General features: G+C 38.8%; 3 protein-coding genes across 7 annotated transcripts in view; 2 read left to right on the forward strand and 1 right to left on the reverse strand.

Annotated features, from left to right (window-relative positions):
* The window catches only part of LOC311259116 (uncharacterized protein C2orf72 homolog), a 35,705-nt gene extending 34,428 nt beyond the window's left edge, over positions 1-1,277 (forward strand). For all 4 annotated transcript variants that reach the window (XM_084355992.1, XM_084355990.1, XM_084355991.1 and 1 more), the window contains one exon: positions 337-1,277. In XM_084355992.1, coding sequence (XP_084212118.1) covers positions 337-434 — 98 coding nt within the window. In that variant the 3' untranslated portion in view covers positions 435-1,277. The remainder of the gene's footprint in view (positions 1-336) is intronic.
* Positions 1,278-1,697: 420 nt separating this feature from the next.
* psmd1 (proteasome 26S subunit, non-ATPase 1) overlaps positions 1,698-23,074 on the forward strand; it is a 39,935-nt gene continuing 18,558 nt past the window's right edge. Inside the window, exons 1-16 of the mRNA XM_084355804.1 lie at positions 1,698-1,870; positions 2,734-2,777; positions 3,527-3,600; positions 4,002-4,171; positions 4,482-4,690; positions 4,971-5,114; positions 5,777-6,003; positions 6,542-6,602; positions 6,717-6,845; positions 6,989-7,077; positions 7,182-7,260; positions 7,356-7,529; positions 7,816-7,927; positions 8,179-8,375; positions 8,776-8,871; positions 9,506-9,570. Of these exons, the coding sequence (XP_084211930.1) occupies positions 1,855-1,870; positions 2,734-2,777; positions 3,527-3,600; positions 4,002-4,171; positions 4,482-4,690; positions 4,971-5,114; positions 5,777-6,003; positions 6,542-6,602; positions 6,717-6,845; positions 6,989-7,077; positions 7,182-7,260; positions 7,356-7,529; positions 7,816-7,927; positions 8,179-8,375; positions 8,776-8,871; positions 9,506-9,570 (1,886 nt within the window). The 5' untranslated portion in view covers positions 1,698-1,854. The remainder of the gene's footprint in view (positions 1,871-2,733; positions 2,778-3,526; positions 3,601-4,001; positions 4,172-4,481; positions 4,691-4,970; positions 5,115-5,776; positions 6,004-6,541; positions 6,603-6,716; positions 6,846-6,988; positions 7,078-7,181; positions 7,261-7,355; positions 7,530-7,815; positions 7,928-8,178; positions 8,376-8,775; positions 8,872-9,505; positions 9,571-23,074) is intronic.
* Positions 11,186-20,083, reverse strand: htr2b (5-hydroxytryptamine (serotonin) receptor 2B, G protein-coupled). Of its 2 annotated transcripts, none has more exons than XM_084354183.1 (4): positions 19,725-20,083; positions 18,535-19,069; positions 14,220-14,420; positions 11,186-12,993 (listed from the first exon to the last, which is right to left on the reverse strand). In XM_084354183.1, exons 2-4 carry the CDS (start codon positions 18,749-18,751, stop codon positions 12,020-12,022), a joined length of 1,392 nt encoding a protein of 463 aa, XP_084210309.1. In that variant the 5' UTR covers positions 18,752-19,069; positions 19,725-20,083; the 3' UTR covers positions 11,186-12,019. The 2 variants fall into 2 exon arrangements, with proteins under 2 accessions (XP_084210309.1, XP_084210308.1); XM_084354182.1 differs by having other exon boundaries at positions 18,535-19,088.

Below are 23,074 nucleotides of genomic sequence, written 5' to 3' on the forward strand. Positions count from 1 at the left end.
TTTTGCTCTTACTATCACTGTCTGTACATCTTCAAGTAGTAATGTAAAATAAAAAATGAACATTTGAGGCAGGTTGAATGCAACACAAAGTAAATTGAAACAGTAACAAAATAACTTCTTTGGCATCAAACTGATCTTGCACACAAGCTTTTTAGTCGATAATGTGATTGTGTGTGTTTATTAAGCTATGACACCTAGTTTCAACACTTATCACATATATGAGAAGCAGAGAAATACTTCAGTCCCACTGCAGCCTAATTGTGTCATCACATTAATTTCATTAAACTCAATTGCACATTAGAATAAGAATGGTTTCAATGTGTGTTTTCTCTCCAGGTGACACTGAAAGTATAGAGGAAAGCATCCCTCTGAAAACCAATTCCCTGACTGTTGGACCTCCTGTGGATGGAGAGTCAGCTGGAAGAGACAGCTGATGACATGGCACATGACCTGTGGCTGGAGGCTTATCACTGTAGACAATCCTGTTTTTGATGTCAAGCTGGTGCTACCATGCTACAGAGCCTTACTACATGTTACTGTTATCAATATTCCTACGGCTGAGCCAACATTGATTTTGTCATGAAGCACTATGTTACTAAATAGTCAAATCTGTTGCTGTCTTGTTCATTTACACACAGTCTTTGATGTACAATGGTTAGTCAGAAAAGGATTTACTGTGTATGTTAGGGGGTAACTGTGGTCAGTTAGTCAAATGCATTATATCGCATCCTTTAACACCAGTTTGTCTTTATTTTATCTTTTCTTTTCTTTTTTACACAGGCCTAGATAGAGAGGTGGCTATTTTTTTTAGTACATTAAGAAACTGCATTATACCTAGGCCTAAAAATCTTACAACAAAAATACTCTTTCAACATAATGTATAGCCAAGAACAGCGTTGGATTACCACCTGGCCCCAGATCTCCAGTGGCCTCAAATCTCCCATGCTTCTGGTCTTTTGCTTATTTGATCACCAAATCTTAACATCAGCTGACATAACATAGGCCTTAGGTGGGGTCCTGCTTCATAATAGGGGACCAGCAGCTATTTTTCCCCCTGAGGCCCCCGCAGCTGGATAATCCTGCCATGCTTTATCGATGTCAATTTCTTCATTTTTCGACTTTCATTTATTAGAATTATGTGCCTTATATAATTGCTATTGATAATAGTATTATCTCTAATAAAAAATGGATGAAACTACTTTTCACTCTGTATGTATTTATATAGGTTATTGGTCTGTACATTCATATAAATATGTAAATAAACATATTTGAATTTGTATGAATGTGCGTTCTTGACTAAAAATAGCATATTGGGATTCGGTTGTCAAATTCATTGATCAACACTGTACTGTCATAAATATATTTATATTACTGGCCTAATAGACACATCGTACCTATGATTTCAATGTGCCTCGCGTCGCAACCTCCTCGTAGACGGAAAGGCGAAAGAACTGATTCACGATAGACCACCTTTACAAAAGCCAGTTCATAAATCGGATACGTTCAATTACTGTCTTCCCATAATTCCTTTTAACTACAACAATAACGTGTAAGGTCATATTATAAATACTTAAGATACTAGGAATTGGTCGGGCGTACGAGGATACAATGACTAATACTCTATTTCTGTATATTTCTAATCAGGCATAAACGAGGCCACCCAACCTGCAGGTCCTTTAGAAGGGGACTTGCGGTACTGGACAAAAAGAAGTTAGCAGCGGCTGCGCTTGGTTCTGCTGGAGTGCATTTTCAGATACTACAAACCTTTTATTTTCTATATTTCCTGAAAAAATCGCACGGAATTCCACCGTCGAAACAGGACTGTGGGGCTGAGGAGGGAATAAAGAGCCAATCATGATAACATCTGCCGGTAAGTCGTAGGAAGTGTTTTTATTTTGCTAGCCGTAACTTTAGCTATCTGCCATTGATTTAGCTGAGTCACACAGCTAATGTAGCAGTTGTCAGTCAGCCGTTAACCGGCTATAACGAATAAATCCACCAAATCGTCTTTCAGGGAAGAAGAACTGTTTATAATGTGTATTTGGTATAAATAGGCGACGATTTAATTAATTGCCCGGCTGTTAAAATGTAGGAATTTGGTACAAGTCACCGTAACGTTAATGCTAACAGTTCTCATAACACTGTAACGTTACAGGATCTTGAGTTAGCTATATACAGCAAGGTGGTCAAGTTCGTGTTTATATGAACAACAAGACAATTGTTTTTCATCTTGGAAATAGTACAACAAAACACATGATAAAACTAGTATATTCTTCGTGACCTGCTTTCGGTGAAATTGTTCAAAACAGGTTAATTTGACCATTGAACCTGTTCTATTTTGCCACATTACTATAGGTTTTTAAATCTGAATTTCTTTTTAGTTGTATAGTTAGGTATAATTTGCAGATGTATAGTAAAATATAGGTGGCGGTGTAGCATTTGAATAATCTCCATTTTTTTAAAAAAGTGTTTGTTTGTACACTGTTAATCAAATGGACCCTGTATTTACTGTCTGTTAATGAAGAAATTATTATAGACAAATGCTGAACATGTAAAAGGAGTACTTGGCTCTGATATGTTATGCTTAACATGTTATATATTAATTTTTTCCCTGCCCTACCTTAAGCTGCACTACACAATGTATACTTGGTTGTTAAAGAAGATCTATTTACTTAATGAATCAGGTAATAAATACATAAATAAATACATTTTCCTTTTCTATTTTTTCTTCAGCTGGGATTATTTCGCTCCTTGATGAAGAGGAGCCACAGCTCAAGGTAAGAGTTGGTTTCATAGTAGTGTATCAGGTGCTTTAACATGTCAAACCCCCACACAGAGATATTTTAATCATGTCAAATGCCTCTCAGAGGTATAGAGATTCACTTGGATTAAGTGAGTGTGTTTTTACTTACTTTTAAAATGACACACACACACACACACACACACACACTGTATGTAATACATACAGCCTTTTAAAATACACCTTTGATTTCTAGAAGAGCTTCAGCTGTTTCCTCAAACACATTTATTATTGTCTTATATGTCATATTGAAGCATAGCTCTGGGAGGTTTCCTTAGAGGTTTGAGGTGCGGCATGATTTTCTCTCGTCCTAGACAATGAGGTGCTTACAGTATCAGGGGTAGTAAATGGTTTTATTAATCTGTTTGTTCCCTGTTCGCATTGATTGATTTTACTTTCAATGCATCATGGGCCACGGAAACAAGAGGCTGTTGTCTGGGTGCCTTTCAATGCAAGCTTCGGATTTTTTATAATCATGGTCTTAGTCAGCTTTATTAAGTGCCTCCCTGCTAAATTCCTACAGTGTATTACTTGAGAAATCGTAATGCTAAACACAATTCAATACTGACTGTACCTTGACATAGCTTCCTTCATGGGCCCAAACTATAAAAGCTGTGGAGTAAACTAAGTTGGATCCCATGTAATGATAGAGTTACAGTGTGACAGTGGTTAACACAGAACTGTTATGTAAATTAACTGTCTGCAACATCTCTGTTTCGTTTGCAGGAGTTTGCCCTTCAAAAGCTAAACTCTATTGTGAATGACTTCTGGGCTGAGATTTCAGGATCAGTAGATAAAATGTAAGTATTGTAACCATAAATGACACAACAATGTTGCATTAAGCCGCAATAAATTGAGCTCCTAGTTGTATTTTTTCTGCATCTGTTGTAGCGCAAAAGATTCCCTTTAACTAAAAGTATATCAGGTGTGTGATCTATTCACCTGTCATACAAGTGGTGATACAGATGAAATATAGCAGTCAGAGCAGTGCAGTATTCCTTATTATGACAAGAAGATTCCTGAATGATCTTTGAGTGTGTGTGATTGACTAGGTTTCCAAGGCAGATCCTTGCTTGCGTATTTCTGGCAGAGGCTGTGACTATTTAGATTTGATAATTTACATTCAGCACTAACACAAAAAGATATCTTGCTAGTCCAGTCTAACTTCAGTCTTGTCTAACTATCTGTTGTCCCCTCACAGCGAGGTCCTGTATGAGGATGAGACGTTTCGGAGTAGAGCATTTGCTGCCCTGGTGGCTTCCAAGGTTTTCTACCACCTCGGAGCCTTTGAGGAATCTCTGAACTATGCTCTTGGTGCTGGAGAGCTCTTCAATGTCACAGATGACTCAGAATATGTGGAGACCATCATTGGTGAGTGATCACACAAAACCACATGACCTCATTTACCTGACTTACCTGCTTCTTTAATGATCATATAGATTTTCTCTTATTTGGATACTGCTGTGACTCTTAACCAGTGTGATGTTAGTAACTTAAATGGAAAAAATGGAAACATTTCTTAACTCTAGTTTTTAAAGTTTTAAACCTAACAGGGATTTGTGGTGGAGCAAGCCAATGAGGGGCATGTGGAATAAAATGTGGACTTGAATTACGTCATTGAATTCAGAAGTTAAATGGAGCCCTTCTCATTTTTAATCCCCTGTTTTTTTTCTGCTGCTAGCCAAATGCATCGACCACTACACCAAGCTACGGGTGGAGAATGCCGAGCTGCCAGAGGACGAGGAGAAGAAAAGCATTGACCCCCGCCTTGAGGGCATTGTCAACAAGATGTTCTTGCGTTGCCTAGATGACCACAAGTACAAGCAGGCAATTGGCATTGCCCTGGAGACCAGGCGACTTGACATGTTTGAGAAGACCATCTTAGAATCGGTCAGCACCTACTGTTATTCATTGACGGATTTGAGATTGAGCTCTTAAGTGTTGTGCAAGAGTCTAGCATTGATAAAAGAATCGGTTTAGTTAGATTTAAAAAAAAATTGTCTTGCTGACTTTGACAAATCTCTTCGGTCATAATTCCTGCAGGCATAATTCTCATATAACTATCCACAATTTGTTTACTGCTGTTGATTTTACTGAAAGATTTCTAGCTTTTCATGAATCACTTTGATAATTTTATATCCTTTTTTTTTTCATTTCTCCTCTCATGCAGAATGATGTTAGTGGCCTACTAGCCTACAGCTTGAAGGTGTGCATGTCCCTGATGCAGAACAAGAAATTCCGCAACGAGGTGCTGCGGGTGCTAGTGAAGCTCTACATGAACTTGGAGAAGCCTGATTTTATCAATGTCTGCCAGGTAACAATCAGATCCTTGAAACCACTTAATGCATCATCTCTCTGACTAGCCTGACCAATGTAATTCATACATGCCATTTTTCAAACACATTTGTTCTAATATGTTCTGTTAAGTCACTGTTGTAGTGTGAGGAATGGGGATTTTTTTAAAACTCTATTGATTGAGTTAAAAAAAAAAGAAATCCCACACAAACCTTGATTTCTGTGTTTTAGAAGTTGTAATTAATAATGTTAATTTCTAGTGCTTTTTTGAACCATCATTTAGCCATTCATCTTTAGTTAACATGTTCTTTAATCTTTTAACTTAATTCATTCTTTGATTACTTGCAGTGTTAGATTAGTTAGTTAGTCTGGTGATGCCGCTATAATATAGGCTCAGTTAAGTACCCTTAGCTAAAACTAATGCATTCTAACACACCAGCCCTGCACTAATTTCTTCTTGATGAAGCCTTAATGTTCAGTAATGAACTGGCAACTGATTGAAGTTAGTTTGCATATTATCAGCTGTATACTCAAGATATTTAAACAAACTGGCCAGTATTAGCCCTGAGTCATACCAACAGCTTATGATGCGATTATATATATTGATGAAATACATTTCTCTACTTTTACTGTGTCAGAAAGTAAAATCCCTCTAATCATTTTTTCTCCTCAACCCTTTAGTGCCTGATATTCCTGGATGACCCGCAGGCTGTGAGTGACATCCTGGAGAAGCTAGTGAAGGAGGACAACCTGCTGATGGCCTATCAGATCTGCTTTGACCTGTATGAGAGCGCCAGCCAGCAGTTCCTGTCCTCTGTCATCCAGAACTTGCGGACCGTTGGAACACCTATCCCTGCAGTCCCTGGCTCTACAAATACCGGCACTGTGCCCACGCCAGACAAAGACAGGTGGGCTGGGGAAGAGAATAAGGACAAACTACTAACTAGACTGGAGCTATGTATCTTGTTCATGTTTACAAATTTTGCTACGAAGAGTTACTGGGAAAGTATCCAAAAGGCCCAAACTATTCCAGCACAGTAGGAAAAGATTTACCTGAGTCTGTCAGTCCTCTGACAAAATGCAGAATGTTAAACATACCAGCAGGATGGTTCAGTACACAAGTTCAGAACATTTAGAACGTTTCACCGAGGTCGTGAACATAATAATGATTCGTTTTTTATAAAGCAGCATTATACGAGGAAGACATGACATTTCAGTGCAAATTATGTCAATATGCAATTTAAGTGTGTACATTGATAAAATTTTATCTGACCATTATTTTTGTTGCTCACTAATTGGGTAGCTCTTAGGCCAAGTGCAGTAAATATAGCGGAGACCTGAGGCTCTACCTGAAACTGTACATAGGCTTATTTGAATCAATAAGTCACTTATTTATTATGAAATGATTCAACATTGACCAAATTTGTTTCTATTTGTGTGTTTCAGTGATGCAATGGAGACAGATGACAAGGCTGGCAGCTCCCCTGCTGGAAAGCCAGCTGAAACGGTGAGCTCTTTGGACCGTAGAACCTTTGTGATACTGGGTGGCGTCATTTTTCTGTGTCTAAATAAAACAACTTCGATTAACGGACCATCATATTGCTTTTCTGTGTTTTTATAGAAAGATGAGCCGAAAGACCAGAACGCCAAGATGATCAAAATCCTAAGCGGGGAGATGGCCATTGAGCTGCACTTGCAGTTCCTAATCCGAAATAACAACACAGATCTAATGATCCTCAAAAACACAAAGGTGATTTAAGAAAACGACAAGATGAAAGGCTTTGAGACTAAAATATTGCTTACGTGTTCAGACGAATTGCAGATTGTGCAAAATAAACATCAGTCTCAGCTTGAGCTTTTATATTTATTTGTTGTTTTTTTCTGTCACTCCAGGATGCAGTCCGAAATTCGGTGTGCCACACAGCCACAGTAATAGCCAACTCTTTCATGCACACAGGAACGACCAGTGATCAGTTCCTTAGGTAATTGTGGTGCCAGAATGGAAACATGTATTTCATAGTATGCATACAGAGATTGAGAGAGCCGTTTACTCCAAGGGTAATTTTGTTTTTGTTTGAATTTGTAGAGAAAACTTGGAATGGCTTGCAAGAGCCACCAACTGGGCTAAGTTCACAGCCACAGCAAGTCTGGGTGTCATCCACAAGGTAAATTTATGTCTCTTTGATGATAATAATAAATCAAAAAACACAATTTTATTACAGATTCAATTTAGAAACTCATAGACAACTGTGTTTTCCAGGGACATGAAAAAGAGGCTCTCCAGTTGATGGCCACCTATTTGCCCAAAGACACCTCCCCTGGCTCAGCCTACCAGGAGGGAGGAGGCTTGTACGCTCTAGGACTCATTCATGCCAACCACGGCGGGGACATCATTGACTACCTGCTCAGTCAGCTCAAGAACGCCAGCAATGATGTGAGTTTTTTGACGTTTACTCTAAATGCAGGGTCATTGTCAAATATACTTGAATGTGATTCTTGAAATGACTTATGGAAGGAGAGAATCTGAACTTATTCAGAACTTATTTGGACTAACTAGTAATACAAAAGGACAATTTATTTTTACGTGGATTTAGAATCAAAAGCTTCATCTAGAAGTTTGTAGCTGAGACCAGGAGCTAGTTAAATCCACTGTGTTAGTTTATTCATTTATGTTTCAGTGTTCGAACTCTTACGGTCTGTTTTGTTCTTCTGTGTCATAGATTGTCCGTCACGGGGGAGCCCTTGGCCTTGGTTTGGCTGCACTGGGTACAGCCAGACAGGATGTTTACGACCTCCTCAAGTCCAACCTGTACCAGGATGATGCTGTTACTGGTGTGTAGGCTTTAGACAAAATTCTCAAAATGGAAAGGTTTTCTGAAGTTTATAGTCCTCACTGCTTTGCTATTACATCTGTCTTATCTAATACATTCAAACATTTTGATTTGAACGTTTTAACAAATTAATGATGAAAGACTTGAAAAGGAAAATTGCGTGAATGAAAGAATGATGTTTTCCCAAATCAAGTATAGATGAACATGTGAAAAACAAAAAAAACCTGCTGACAATATCATATAATCTCTCAGGCGAAGCTGCAGGCCTGGCCCTGGGTCTGGTCATGCTGGGATCCAAGTCAGCCCAGGCTATTGAGGACATGGTGGGCTATGCTCAGGAGACGCAGCACGAGAAGATCTTGCGTGGTCTGGCAGTGGGAATTGCCCTGGTCATGTATGGACGCATGGAGGAGGCTGATGCCCTTATTGAAAGCCTCTGCAGAGACAAGGTAAGGCTTGAAGGCATACAAAGCATGTTGGTATATGTCATGTTGTAGTACTTTGTTTTTGTGGCATTTCTGCAACTTACGCATATAGTAACAATACATTATGCTTGATTTATCACTAGAGAGAAAGAATTGGGGATATTTTGGAAAAAAAACCTCTGTACTAGGTCATTGCTCTCCATAAACCTTCTAGGTGTCATGTGTGGATGTATTGATTCCTGTCTGTACTCATACAACTTCGTGTTGTGTGTTTATTTTATGTCACACATGAGGCTTTCACATACTTTTTGCCAGGAGTCCTTTGTGAGAGCTTTATGTGGGACATGACTCAAACCATGTTATTGTAGTTGTGTATCCAGACACGTAGTCTCAAAGCTCTGCTTTCTTTCATTGTCTATGATAGGACCCCATCCTGCGACGCTCTGGTATGTACACGGTGGGCATGGCCTACTGCGGCTCCGGGAACAACAAGGCCATCCGACGTCTGCTACATGTCGCTGTGAGTGTTTCCTGTTTGGCCCTCACAACACATTATTTCACTAAGGGGAAGGCAGGTTTCTAATGCTTGGTGAAGCAGGTGCCAACATCCAGGGCTGCACAGCTGTAGTTGGCATCAAAATTCAAAATATTTTAATATTGTGATTATGTTTGTTTAAAAACATCCATAGCAATTTCTCTGGGAAGCAAAACATTTGTTCATGCTTAATTACATTCAGTTCTGATACAGCACATCAGTGTTTTCCTATTTGTGCCTGAAGCTAAACTAAAGGTTCTGAATCCATTTAGCCAAGTCATCTTTTATTAAAACCAGTACCAATTTGTTAGAACCGCCTAAATTTACTGTGGGGCTAACTTTCCAAAATAATTATGACATTACAGTTGAAAGATGTATGTATGAGTCAGTCATTCTGCTTTTACTGGCTACATTTGCAAATATAATAGATTTCAGAGGTGTGAACACTTTGTCCTGTAGGTGGCACTTCAGACAAGCTGAAGTTGTTAGATGGTGTGATAGTGGAGCATTTTCCTCATACTGCGAGACAGAGGGGAGCTACATCATTAAGTTAAATTGCAGGATTTTATGAGTCTTCAGCTTTGGTCATGACCACTTTGCTTATTTTCTTTTCTTTAAGGTGAGTGATGTGAACGATGACGTCAGAAGGGCAGCTGTTGAGTCCATCGGCTTCATCTTGTTCAGGTAAGGTCCAAACTGAATGATTTAAGCTATGAACACTGTTTCATGTCTTCACCTACACCAGATCCTTTTCTCTGTGAAGCCACACACATGCTGTCTTATGTTAAGACAGAGTTAAATACAGCATTTCTGTAGTTAAATTTTGTTCAATAGAAGCAACAGTTTTGTACAATACTGTTATCAGACGTGTGCTTCTGAAATACACTCAATTGTACAATATTCACTTTAATATCTAAGGTTGTCCATTTTGTTTATCCAAACACGACACTGAAATATTTGAGCCATTGCTCTCCGTACAATTATAGATTTTTTTTTTTTATCCTTATACTTATTTGTCCTTATTTGATATGGACTAGTCAAAAATATTGGCAACATTTACATGTTGAATATAATAAATGAAATAAAAAAATAAAAGGCTCACTGCAGAGCTCCAATATCCACTTATTTAATCCACCAAAGAAGTGATGTTTCAGTGTTGCAAAACTGCTCTTCATCGGACTAGAGTGACACTGCACAATGCCACTTTACATTGACATGTTTAAAACTAGTGGTAATAGTGCATGTACCAATGGATAATGTGGAAACACTGCTGCTTTTTCATGAATTATTGCCAATCATTGTTATTTTTAAAAAAAGCTTTTGTTTCTATTTATTCTTGCTTTTGTAGATTGCTCTAATTTTATTTACTTATTATTTTTACTGCTGACGAGTGTTAGCTGGCCATTAACACCTTCCCTGTGGTGTGATCATAGAATTTAGATGCACTGTTGTCTAGACTTTGAAATGATTTCATGTATGTATTCCTCTGTCAGAGGAATCTGGACATACTTGTCATTGTCACTCACATTTTCAACCTGCCTATTTATAGGGGTTCATCACTTGTATGCCGGTATGTATTTACCAATCAGAGACCAGAGCAGTGTTAAACAGACCGCCCAGCCAGTGCACAAATATCAGGGTGTACATTTTTAAGTCCAAAAAAGGCTATGTGATATTCTGCGTGATCAATTGGCTGTTAGATAAACGCTGTATAAATCTTCACTGTGTTTAGAAAGACTTCTGAACCAGAACAATTCAGTTGGCCTCCAACTTCCCACCCTAATGGCTCAAGGATAACTCCCTCCAGCCCTATAGCAAGCACACTTGCAAGAAGGACAGCTTTGAGTTCAATCGTCTCAAGTCTCTGCTACTCTTACATAATAAAGTTTCTGATCATTAACAATAAGACAGGCTAGGATGTCTGCAGTAACTTGCTGACAAAAGGCGACAAACTGCAATTGTTAGGCATAAAGGGAGTGTATAAATAGTGGTTTCACAGTCCCACAGTGCCCTTACTTGTCGTTATGTTTGCTATTTGCTGATCTCTTGAGGCTGTCTAATTTACAAGTGTTTATATTGGGCTGTACTGTTGTGTTTTGGTCAGTGCTGGTTCATGAGAAGTTTTAATTGCTGACAAAATGAAAGTAGCACAGCAGAGTGTAGACATCAACAACAAAAGAATGAATGGTGCAGTTGTTTTCCTTCAGTTCAGCAACACAGACATTTTTTTATTGAACACATCGAGGTTTCCATTCAATCTGTATTTTCTTCTTTCTTTATATACATCTTTTATTTGGAAACCTTTTTAACATATCAAAATATCAGACTGCAATATACATACAAGAGTGCTTTCCAAAGGTCCAGCAAATACAATTACAAATACAAGTATTGTTTCAAGAGTGCAATGCATATGTGTTTGTTGCAGAAGAGAATGGAAAGGTAGAGTTGTGGTTGTCTTAACAAAATGTAAGCTTGTGGTCTGAGATGGTTTACAGCATATTCAGATAGCCCAAGTCTAAAGGCTCAGCGTAGGGATATATTGTATACTGTATTCACAGAGAGTTTCTAGTTTATCCTTGTGCCTTCACTCCTCACATTTCTCTCTGATGGCCTGAAAGCTGTCAACTTTTGACCTTTCATAGGGGATATCCCCCTGTCTTCTTTTTTTTAGCTGACCTGTTCTGGGTCATCTCAAGGTAACTTGTTTAATTACATTTGAAAACTCAAACTCTCTTCTGGCACGCCATTACCTGTCTGTCTGTCTTTGGGAATTCACATTGTTGATGGTCTGTCTTAAAAGCCCATTGAATAATATTTTTCGCCATATAAATTCACATATATAACAGAGGAGTGACTTATGGATAAAAAGTAAGGTTTCTCTGAAATGACCAGAATTAAAAATGTTACTTTCGTTTTGTTAAAAAACAACAACATTACTGATGTAAACAAACGTCAGATAACAACAGATCAGATCTCATTGTTGTGTAGTGTGTAATAAGTACTGACAAGAAATTACTTGACAATCAAATTGAAAGTAACAGCAGATTCCAATAATGCATTCTGAATGTGTTGCAACATGAATTTGATCCACTTCAAGTGCTCCCTTTTAATCAGATTAATTTGTCTGGTATCTCTATACACGGCTAACACGTTCCTCCCGCTTACCACCTTCATTTTCAGTCAGAATGATTGTGTCTAACATAATACCACTGGATGGCTGTACAGGTGCTTGCCGACACCTCAGTGGACTTTGGTAGCCAACTGATCCAATACCATTCTTCATTCCTCGCTTCATGAACAGTTGAGAGCTTTCTGTCATTGGAGATTTAAATGAGAACTGTGTAAAGGTCCGATCTGTAATTGATGGCCTTTGCTGCAATCCTGGCTCATAACTGGAAACGCTTTTGTAATTACAGGTGATGTAGCGCGTGAATGCTTGCCTGAAAGTTTTGTTGAATAAGGTGTAGACCAGCGGGTTGATACCTGATGACACATATCCCACCCAAACAAAGATCTCCATGAGTAGGTCAATAGTGTCTTGATCACATTTTTTTTCGCATAGCACAGAGGAGATATTGGTAATGAAAAAAGGGCACCACATGACCACGAACAGGAGGAAGACGATGCCCAACACCTTTGAGGCACGCTGCTCATTGCTCAGAGTCTGCATTGACTTCTTGCCCATTGTTGACATTCTCCGAAAAGACATTTCACCTCCTGTAGGGGAGTGCGCTGTGCCTGTGTTGGTTTTTTCTTGTATCCTGGGAAGTCTGCCATTTGACATGTTCAGTTGCTGAGCTTGAGGTGGACTCGAAGCCTGTTCCTTGTTCCCTCCCAGTTGAACAACTGTGGAGACTGTTGGGTAGCTAAAGCGCTGAGGCACCTTTGACCTGAGCAAAAAAACTTTTTTGCGCAGCACTTGGACAGTAAGTAGGTAGATTACCATCATGATGGTCAGAGGGATGAAGAATGCCACCAAGGACCCGTAAATGATAAACACCGGAAAGGTGTCTTTATTCAGCTGGCATGTGTGGTTACTGATAAAGGTGATGTTGTTGGAAAAATGGTAGTTCTCAAGCCCCTTAATTGGAATCGAGATTGCAACACCTGAAGGAAAATGATAGGAACAGTTAGTGTTGGCAAACGGGAAATATCTTGGTTTTTTTTGTTTTGTTTTGTTTTTTACAAATTCTGAACTCGGGACATTTGAATTAGTTGTTGTTTATGTTGTCAACTCTAACCACAGAAGTGTTCCTTTTTCATCTTGGTGAAAGAGTACTGTGTTTATTTAATCACATAATGAGTGTGGTCGAAGTAGAAATAGAAGCATGTTTGATGAAAGGGCAGTGTCAGGAATAACGAGGCAAGTTCTGATTGCAAGATTTCCTGTTTTGTAAACTGTTCACCCATAGTCTGCCACAATCCCTCTTAAACAGAGCATCATTATACAGTCGTGGTAAAAGCTCTGTCAGTGCTGTAAGCAGTGTTAAGTGCTGCTCCCTTCATTCCATCTGATCCTCTGGCTTTGGTCATGAAGCTCAAATGAAACTGAACACATCAGCCAAACAACAGTGCGTCAGTGCTCAGACCACCAAAAGCACAGAGAAATAATGCTTCAGTAAATTTGACCACAATTTTACACTCTAGTGTAACATAATAGCCAGAAGCTACTTTTTAATCGGTTATTGTAAAGCTGATATCATCATCAGCAGATCTTGAACAAAGAACCTCAACAATCATACAAGATCTTTGGAAGATATAAGCAGAAAGATGATTCTTAAAACAACAGATGTGACACCAAAGCAGTAGCTACTCCAACCCACCTTTATTAAATGCTTTCTATTCCTAAAACTTACATTCTTAAAATAATAACGCACCTTTTCTTCAAGGGGCCCATTCATTGTCTGTGCAAACATGTGGCTTTCTAGTTACATTTGATATCCTTTTTTGCAGCTTAAGGTTAATGCTGTAGTGCTTTACTTTTTACATATTTTTAAGCTGCTGCAATAGTGCAGCGTGCTTTGGACAAACACCAGCTTATCAAAATATCGACAGAGTTGTCTCCATAGGAAATCTTTCCGATTCACTCTGAGCAATTAAATGTGATGCTACTGTCCAGCCCCTCAGCCACCCCATCTCCTTCCCAAATATACTGTAGCTGAGGGGTTGCTTTTATATTGTATCTGCTTTAATTCCATTTTGTATATATTTCTGAGTTTATGTCTGCCATGGATTGAATGTCAAGAAATCAGTTAATTCACATGAAACTAAAAATTATTTAAAGTGAAAACTTAAAATGAAGGAGTTAAGGAAATCTGAATTTATGTGCTTACAAATGGAAATGAGCCACACCACTGCAATCTTCGCCATTGCTTTGGATCTGGATTTGTACTGGCTGTGTTGGATTGGCTTCTTGATGGCAATGTAGCGATCCAGTGAAATGGCACAGAGATGCATGATGGATGCGGTAGAAAACAGCACATCGAAGAACACCCAAAAGGGGCAGAGCGGTTCCGGAAGAGGCCAGCGTGAGTCTAAAGAGAAGATGAGAAGGAAATTAGTCCATTAAAATAGTAAATTGTTGTACGGTTAGTAACTCCCTATAAAGTACTCATGTGGTGTGACCCATTTTTATTCCAAAAAAAATTTGGTCTTGCACTCTACTAGTTATGGGAGATGTACCACAATGGCAATGGATTAGAAGTAACACTCATGCAAAAGATTTGTGTTTGTTTATCTCTCTGAGGAATTACTTTACTGGAAAAAGGCGGGTTCATTGACTGTTTATGGAGCTAAGAGCTCTTTATGAAGATCTGCTGGAGACTATGCTCAACAGTAGTGTTTATTTTCAGTTCCAGGCATAAAATTGGCAAGTAATTGTTCTGGCTTTTGTCCCGTCACCCATTAACATAGCAAAAGACTGTAGTTGGAAATATTCCTTTACATAATATTCTTTGGACATGCCACCCCCTCCAATTCTTTTCCTTGCACCACTTTTCTTTCACACACTTGGGGGAATTTTTGAGTCATAGTTTTGATGAGGTTTCATCTGGAAGGCTTATTCATTGACCAATACTTGACTTGTTCTTAAAGTAGACCCTCTGTACCTGTTTGGTGAAGTGTTAAGTCCCATGCCAAATTCAATAAACAGTGTAGCTTGCAACGTCCAAGTAGCTGTAGAAGGGAACATTTTTCTAATTTCTTTAATTGAATTAATGAGTGCAACTTTGGAGACCCCCTCTGCATTGCCCTTGTGTCTATTTCAGATTTCACCTCTTGCGATGTGAGGAAGATGAAGAAATGGTTTTTAGTTTTATACTCATGTGTTAATGTTAATGTTACCTAAATCCTCAATCCATATCCATAGCTCTTTTAAAGCCTTGTAATTGTTGGATAAAAGAAACGGCCTTAACTGTTTGTTTTTTGTTTACATTATGTATTTGAAAACATACAGCAAACAAGTAAAAACAGCAATGCAGCTTTGTTATTGTTGTTTTTTATGTTTTGCTTTTGAAATGGCAACATACACTGTCTGGCCAAAAAAAAAAAAAAAAAGTTTTTAGATTTAACTAAGCAAATAGGTAAGAGCCTTCCATTGGATAATTACTGCAATGAAAAAAGCTCATATAGTCTAATCAGTCCAGATTTACCCTGTTCCAGGGTGATGGGCGCATCAGAGCAAGAAGAGAGGCAGATGAAGTTATGCACCCATCATGCCTACCGTACAAGCCTGTGGGGGCAGTGTTATGATCTGAGGTTGCTTCAGTTGGTCAGGTCTAGGTTCAGCAACGTTATGTGCCCAAAATTGAGGTCAGCTGACGACCTGAATGTACTGAATGACCAGGTTTTCTATTGGTGGTGATTTTTTCTTCCTTCATTGGGCTCAAATTGTGAGTGGTTCAGGGAGCATGAGGCATAATTATCACACATGGAGAGTCCAGACCTTAACCCCATTGAGAATCTTTGGGATGGAGAAGACTTTACGCAGTGGCCCGACTCTCCCATCATCAATAGAGATCTTGGTGAAAATGAATGCAACTCTGGACAGAAATAAATGTTGTGAAATTGTATAAGCTTGTCAAAATTATGCCACGGCGAATGCATTTTGTGTGATTTTTCTATTTATTTATTATTTTAGGGCCGGGCAGTGTATATGCCAGCATATATACATAGTTTAGGGTAATGGATGTCCATAAGTTATTACACAAGCCTACATTTTGGAATTAATCTTATCGAGTTGATGTTGTTGTTGTTTTTAAGAACTATCAGCGCCGCCATTTCAATTTTCATAATATATATTTCTCACTTAGCACATGTGTAGGTGGATAAGAGTCAAAATGATTTTATTAAAGGTATTGCAGTTTTCTTTTGAAAGGAATGAGATAAGATGCCTTGTTGGTGCAACACTTGAGGAAGCAACACCAAACTGTGTGTCTTGATAGTTTCTTGTCACGCAGAGCTATATTTCAAGTTTACAACAGCATCTGTTCACACATCTTATGCTTTAAACAAGCAGATCCATTACTTTTTTTCAAGGTGTTCCCTGTATGCTTTGAATTCATCTGCCCAGCAGATGTGGAACATGACTGGAGGACCATACAGGTGTAACATTCTTGTCTTGCTCATTCAGGTTCAAATTGAAGCTTTTCAACTTTGTATACCTGCTCTCATGAATACTGAATGCCCTGTGGCCTTGCGATTGATCTTTTATCTGAATCCATATCCCTGCCAGCATCATTTGGTAGTTTTTCTTTGTGTGGGACATTAGGGAGTGTTTGCTGCAGAATTGCAGCGCAGTGATGTATCGCTGGCAACACTATTGACCATATAACCACCTTTTCATGTTGTCATGTTGTTCATCCTATTTTTTGTCCATAGATATTTTTCATTTTTATAAACATTATTACTGATGTATTTTGTTGAACACACTTAAATTACAAATAAGAACTGTTATTCACTCCCCTGACCAGCTGGTGTCAGCTCAGTGCATCTACAGAGCAGCCACCCTACACTAAACGCCTACATCAGCCCAACATAAGTTTTAGTGTTTTACCTGTAAAACCCACACAGTCAGAGAAAGTCATTGTTCAGTTATAAAATTTGAATGTGGCATAGAGTTTCTGTCCTGCTGGGCTGCTGACAACTGTCAGCCGAAGAGTCAGTGAAACTTGACAGCAGTCGAGGAGGTTACTCCAGCGTCTGTTTCAAAAGTAGTTAGCTGACTGTTAACATTCAGTGCTGAAGCTGAGAGTCTCACAGCAGCACAGCATGAGCAGTGTTTCACAGCTCACTGTTTCAGTTTACCAGTTTACTATACTTCCATTACAGTTTGTTTTGTGGTAAGTTCATTTTGAGACAAGACTCAGTTTGTAAAGAGTTGCCATGTGGTTACTCCTGCATTGCTCCGTTTACAGTAACAACTAACAGAAACAACAGTTTCAACTAACAAACTGTGAGTCATCATCTTTTAGGGGGCAGCTGTATTATTGACCAATTATTAAATGTAAGAGAATACAGTGACTTTCTAAACTTTCTTTTCTTGATCAACAAATTGTAATCCCAAAAATGAAATTGTTGTTTTTAATCAAGCTGGTACATTTCTCTGTCACAGAGATGACGCACTTGCACGCATGAATGCTTTCAAACCTTACTGCAACTGTTCTCAAGCCAAGGATTAAGACTTATCTTAGTACACATCAGAGCGTGCGATAAAACCTAAAACCCGAATGTGTAAAACATGTAGACAGAAATAGATTTATTAGTAGAAGTATAGAGTAAATTCATTGCATGACCCACCTTTTATAAAGAAAAGACCAGCTTGACACAGTAAGACTGTAGATTGCCTTCTGTCACACTATACTCCACTTTTCTTTTGTGTGTGTGACATAATCTTGATATGGCTCGTCATCATCCTCCAATTAAATTAATGGCAAATAATGGCTTGGCCATGATTTTATACTTTGTAGTTAAACAGAATAGGAGTTTAAATCAGTTCCTACACAGCTGTATTTACACATCACTGTCACTGGAATTAAAATAAAACTGTTTTGTGTTAACATTTATTCCTATGGTTAATGATCCCGTTGACCAGTATTTTAGTCCAAGCCGTGCAACTGCTACCACTGCCAGAGGAAGTCTTATTGCCCGCCATTTCTTCTTCTAGAATAATTTGTTTATAGATAGTTGTGATTGTATCAAGTGTTGCTCACAAACTATTTTTATCCCTCTTTGCTGCCCATAATTAATCTGGCCTGTTATTTTTTCTTTGTTTATTCATAATAAAGGTTTAATACAATTTTCCACTGAAATGAGGAACATTCTTTTTAATACGTCTGTAGCTGGCTATGCCCCCACCTTCAGACACACACGGACTATAAAATATTGTTGCCTTCTAGAACATTTGTTAGTAATGGCTTACTGAGTTTTATAGGTCCTTTTATCCAAGGTTGTTTTAGAACTGTTCAGCACATAGGGGTTAATAACCTAGCTAGATAAAAGGCTAATGTCATTGACCATTTGGCTCAACATTTTATCAGGATTGTGTCAAGGAATTAATCTGGGCTTTGAGCAAGGACATTTTTTCCCAGTAGAGGTATAGATATAATGGACTGTCAGTTTTTCAAACACAAGGTCCCATGCTGAACTTACTATTGAGAACAGTGACAAGGGCAATGGGCATCACAAGGAGTCCCACCAACAGATCAGCCACAGCGAGCGACATCAGAAAGTAGTTTATGGCGTTTTGCAGCTTTCTTTCGAGTGACACGGCGAGAATGACCAGGATGTTCCCTCCAATAGTCGGGATGATGACCATGACAATAAGCAGGGCAGGCCATTTCATCTGCCCGTCTCCTGGCTGAGACATGGTGCTGCAGAGATTACAGCAGGCCTTAGCGTGGGTCGTGGCTGTGATCTGTCTGGTGTTTGACACTCGGTCAGCATGGTCACTGGGTCCCACAGGCAAGGACACAGGGTAGGGCACGTCAGTGTACAGGATGCCTCATCGCCTTTGCAGTGTACAAATCAAAATGAATATCTGCTAGATCCACTGCAAAATTACAGGTCCAACACTACGAAATCCAATGCTGACAATAATCCCAACACGATCAGTACTTCCACAGTGAGATGTTGTCAGCAGGGGTTGTCATTGTCCCAGGGAGTTGATACCCATCCACTGCATCTTCTTAAAAGATACAACAAGTCTGTTAAAAGAACAGGGATATCTTGTTACCCACTTGCTTTACTTTGTCTGAATGATAGCATAACAATGAGAGACATTTATTGAAACAAATGAAGAGGGTCTTTCCTGTGTGGTGACAATTGTTTCCACATTATAGCAAAGACATTTTCCAAGCTGGAAAACTAAGCTTGCACAATCATGTTTTCTCAAAAACTATAAGATTAATGTGTGATTGAGATATTTTAAAAAATATATAATTTTGGCAAAGTTTCATTGTCTTAGAACAAAGGGTATGTATTTAGGTAAGATTTGAAAACCTACTTGATGAAGTTTTGGATGCAAGATACATGAATCTTTACAGTTAAAGCCTACTTGTTTGTCGCTAAGGTCAAACTAACTTGATTAATATAAAACAAAAACACTAGGACAGCACTCCAATTTGACTATTTAATATCATCACAACGGAGGCAATATTAAACAGTCAAATTGAAGCGCTGTTCTAGTCTTTATTTTCTGATTATTTTAAAGAATTCGGCAATCAGCCTTTCAGTCCAATTGTGACTTGAGCAGACTGTGTCCTATATTTAAAATTTCCAATACAAAGCAGAAGAAAATGCAGTGTAATAAGCATTGCTGTAATTTCTCTAAAGTTTCTTACCTGCTCCTGAAGGTAACATACGTTTAACTTCCTCCTTGACGTCTCAACTCCTGGAGTATTTTTCCAAGCTGCTACGTCTTCACTTTCGTAAACACTGAAGCAGTATTTCCTGCTGGGAAAACCGTGCAGCCTAAGGTCCACTGCATTACAATCTCTGCACACCTCTTAGTTTAACATCTTTTTAAATCTCCCCTATCTCGTCTTTATATTTCCACCCTCCCCAAATAATAGCATGACAGAGAATTCCCTCCCTCAGCAGCAAATCTTAAATCTGTCTCTGTCTGAAACAATCCATGAAGTGGAATTTGTTTTGCTTCCACATGTTGGAGGAACCCCCAGTCTTGCTCCGCATCACCTACCACGATCACAGGTTTAAAACTTTCAGATGTTGTGGCTCCTCTGCCTCTCTCCCATTCCCACTGTCTGCCTCTCGTTCACAGGCTGCGACTAGCGCTCACCCTCTCCCTTCTTGTTCGCTCTCTCGCTCTCCCCTCCCTCCCCTTCGTCTTGCCCATGAGTCAGGATCTGTAGAAAACAGATGAATGTCTTCGTCCTGGCAACACGCCAGTGGTTCTGGGAGGTAATTTCCCTCAACACAGCCGTCCCACTGTTTATATTTGTCACTTTCTGTTCTCCCCTCGATTCAGAGGAAGCAGGGGTGGGGGATTTAGGGGTGAAGCTCCGTGTGTTAAGATGCTTGAAATTTTACTCGTACCCCACAGATTTTCATTTTGTCCTCCATGAGTTTTACAAAGTAATTTGAATACAATCTTATTTTCTTCTCGATAATTAAGTTTGAAATTTAGACCATATTTGTTTTTTCATCTGATCTCCATGCCTCAAGTCAAAATGTTTTCTCTCAGAGTGCACTCTTTGTTTTGCTTTTAAAAGCAGATGCAAGGCATTAAATGATGTAGAAACAAGCTATCCCCGGAGTTTAGAGCAACCAGATGATGATGATGATGATGAGTGATTCTTCCCTATACAAGAAAATGCGGGGAAAAAAACAGTCATGCAACCAACCTCCACAGTCTGTCTCATTTTTCGGTCTTACAAAAGACTTCCTTGATTTCTTTTTTGATAATGAGGGAACAGCTGAAGGTGTGCTGTTAACAGTATGCTGACTTCTGCTGCTCATCAAATGCATGCCACACAGGCACATTTTCTGAGTGATATGCAATGTAGCTCAGATTGCAACCTTAGTTGTCAGATCCACACATTTTACCAGAGCCATCAGCAGTTATTGTACTTGCGAAATGTTTTAGTATCAGGTTGTATGATGTTTTGTTCATCTGGAAATCATTTAATCATTAAAAAAATTAGTTCCCTTGTTGCTACTTACAGCTCCTATCTTGTTTCCCCTTTGCCAGACATTGGTTAATTTTAAATTGAGTTTAAATGTTAAAGCCATGTAGCCTCTGGACTTGTTTAATACAACATTGTCCAGGTACTTTCATGATGTGTTTGGGTGATTGGTTGTAACGGACAGGAAGCAAGCTAATGATATCTGCCCTCTTACAATGCATCTGCATTAGTCACTGCCACAATCACATTTAATGTGGCAAAATCCATTTATAATGTGTTAGCTAAACTGTATTCCTGCTTTTGCTGACGTTTCACTGTGTGTGTTGCTTCCCAGGGCAACGTCTGGGACCTGAGCAGGAGTTAAGTCACAGCTGTATCAGCCTCTTGTCACTCACACTGTATAGTGCAATACAATAAATGTGAGGCATGCACATATGGGCATACAGTACATTAACAAGTAGCATAAAAGCCTTGATTGTTTTTTTAACCTTGAAGTCAATATTTCTTATTTGGCACATATGAGCAATAAAGTTTTACCGTGAAGCATATATTTTGTGAAGGGGACTGTGTACAAGAGTAGCACTGTGCCTTGCTGAAGGATTCATTGTCTTCATGTCATGGTGGATGAGATGGTTGTTCCTTTCCAAAGAATTAACAACACATTTTGTCTGTTTGAAATGCTCGCAGCAGACTGGAATGTGTTTGCAAGCCTTCACAAGTTGTAATCAGCATTTTATTATCCTTTCTCATCTCTTTGATTTTTGAAGTATTTCAGGTTTCAGTCACGCATTGTGAAAGTCGGGCTTGAAATACAGACGTCATTGCTTCACTGCCTTTTCAGACCAAACAAATGCTGGTTATCGATTTCTTCTTTCCATCCGAGTTCTTCCACTTTGCCGGTTGTTGAAGGCAATTAGCCTTTTTTTTTTTTCTTTTGAAAAGACTGTAGATTAAACGATTTGAAAAAGCCACCAAAAGTTTTTTCAAGTTATGCCTCGGGCTGCCGTAGTCCCCTGTCGATTTCAAAACGTATCATAAATTAGGTCCACATGTCTAGCTTTTACCAAAAAAACCTTCAACTTTTCCTGGCCACCTTCTATACATTTATGCACCATTAAGAGGACAATATAATGTAGCTGTAGCTCTCACAATAACGCATTTTTAATGTTTCTTACCTTGCTGTGTTTTAAACTTTTATTTGGTGTCTGTCGTCTGGTTCAGTCTAATGAAATCTGAGATAGTAAAAGCAGTTGTCAGAATCACTGACCTTTTAATTCAGTGTATGAAACTACAATACACAGGATTGTGTTCTAATCTTTTTTTTTTCACTGATCCACTCTGAATGGCAGTATTCTGTGAAATTTAAAGGTACAGGGTAATCTCAACCATCAGCTCATCTCATCAGGCCCAGGCAGGTCATGTTATCAACACCACCATACACGAACAAAGTGTACATATTTTCTCTCCTTTGATGTTCAGGCTAGATTTCCTTGTTAGACCAATCCAAGACTACCATTTCTCACAACACTAAACAAAACTAGTAAACCTTTTGAACCAACACATTGGTGGTGGCATTTTTACTTGATGAACTAATAAGTCTATCATTAGGTTTAGGTCGAGTATTTCATTGTGACAGGGCAGCAAGCAAGGGCGCACTTTAAATGTGAAGAAGTGTTTTCCTCCTACTTAAGGCCTCTCATTTAGACTCCATCAAATTCACTTGAAGTGCTGAACTGTGTGTCATCCTTATCTTGGCAACCCTTTGACTTGTAATAGTTCGTCATATAGTCAACAGTACAAGTGGAGTGGTCTGACTCATAACTGTATGCCGTTTTAAGTATTTTTTTCTTTTTACTACAATCACATTATCTTGAATTTTTCAATCGAATTGAAGTTGTTTTTTGTTACCAACACTTTGAAAAAATAATGGACTTGGATTAGCATCAGAATTCAGAAGCGGGCCCTTAAAGTGACAGGAACTAAAACAGGGCATTTCAGACAGAGGGAGAAAACAGTGCTACTGCTCAGTATGAGAAAACTGATGT

Source organism: Pagrus pagrus, assembly GCF_965226575.1.
Source record: "Pagrus pagrus genome assembly, chromosome: 6".
Lineage (NCBI taxonomy): Eukaryota > Metazoa > Chordata > Actinopteri > Spariformes > Sparidae > Pagrus > Pagrus pagrus.

Excerpts from the sequence above, each read along its gene's own strand:
- htr2b (XM_084354183.1), bottom strand. The coding sequence starts at position 18,751 with ATGTCTCAGCCAGGAGACGGGCAGATGAAATGGCCTGCCCTGCTTATT. Across the intron at positions 14,421-18,534 it reads CCTTGTCACTGTTCTCAATA|ACTCACGCTGGCCTCTTCCG; the intron begins GTAAGTTCAGCA and ends TCTTCTCTTTAG. Across the intron at positions 12,994-14,219 it reads GGTGTGGCTCATTTCCATTT|GTGTTGCAATCTCGATTCCA; the intron begins GTAAGCACATAA and ends ATTTTCCTTCAG.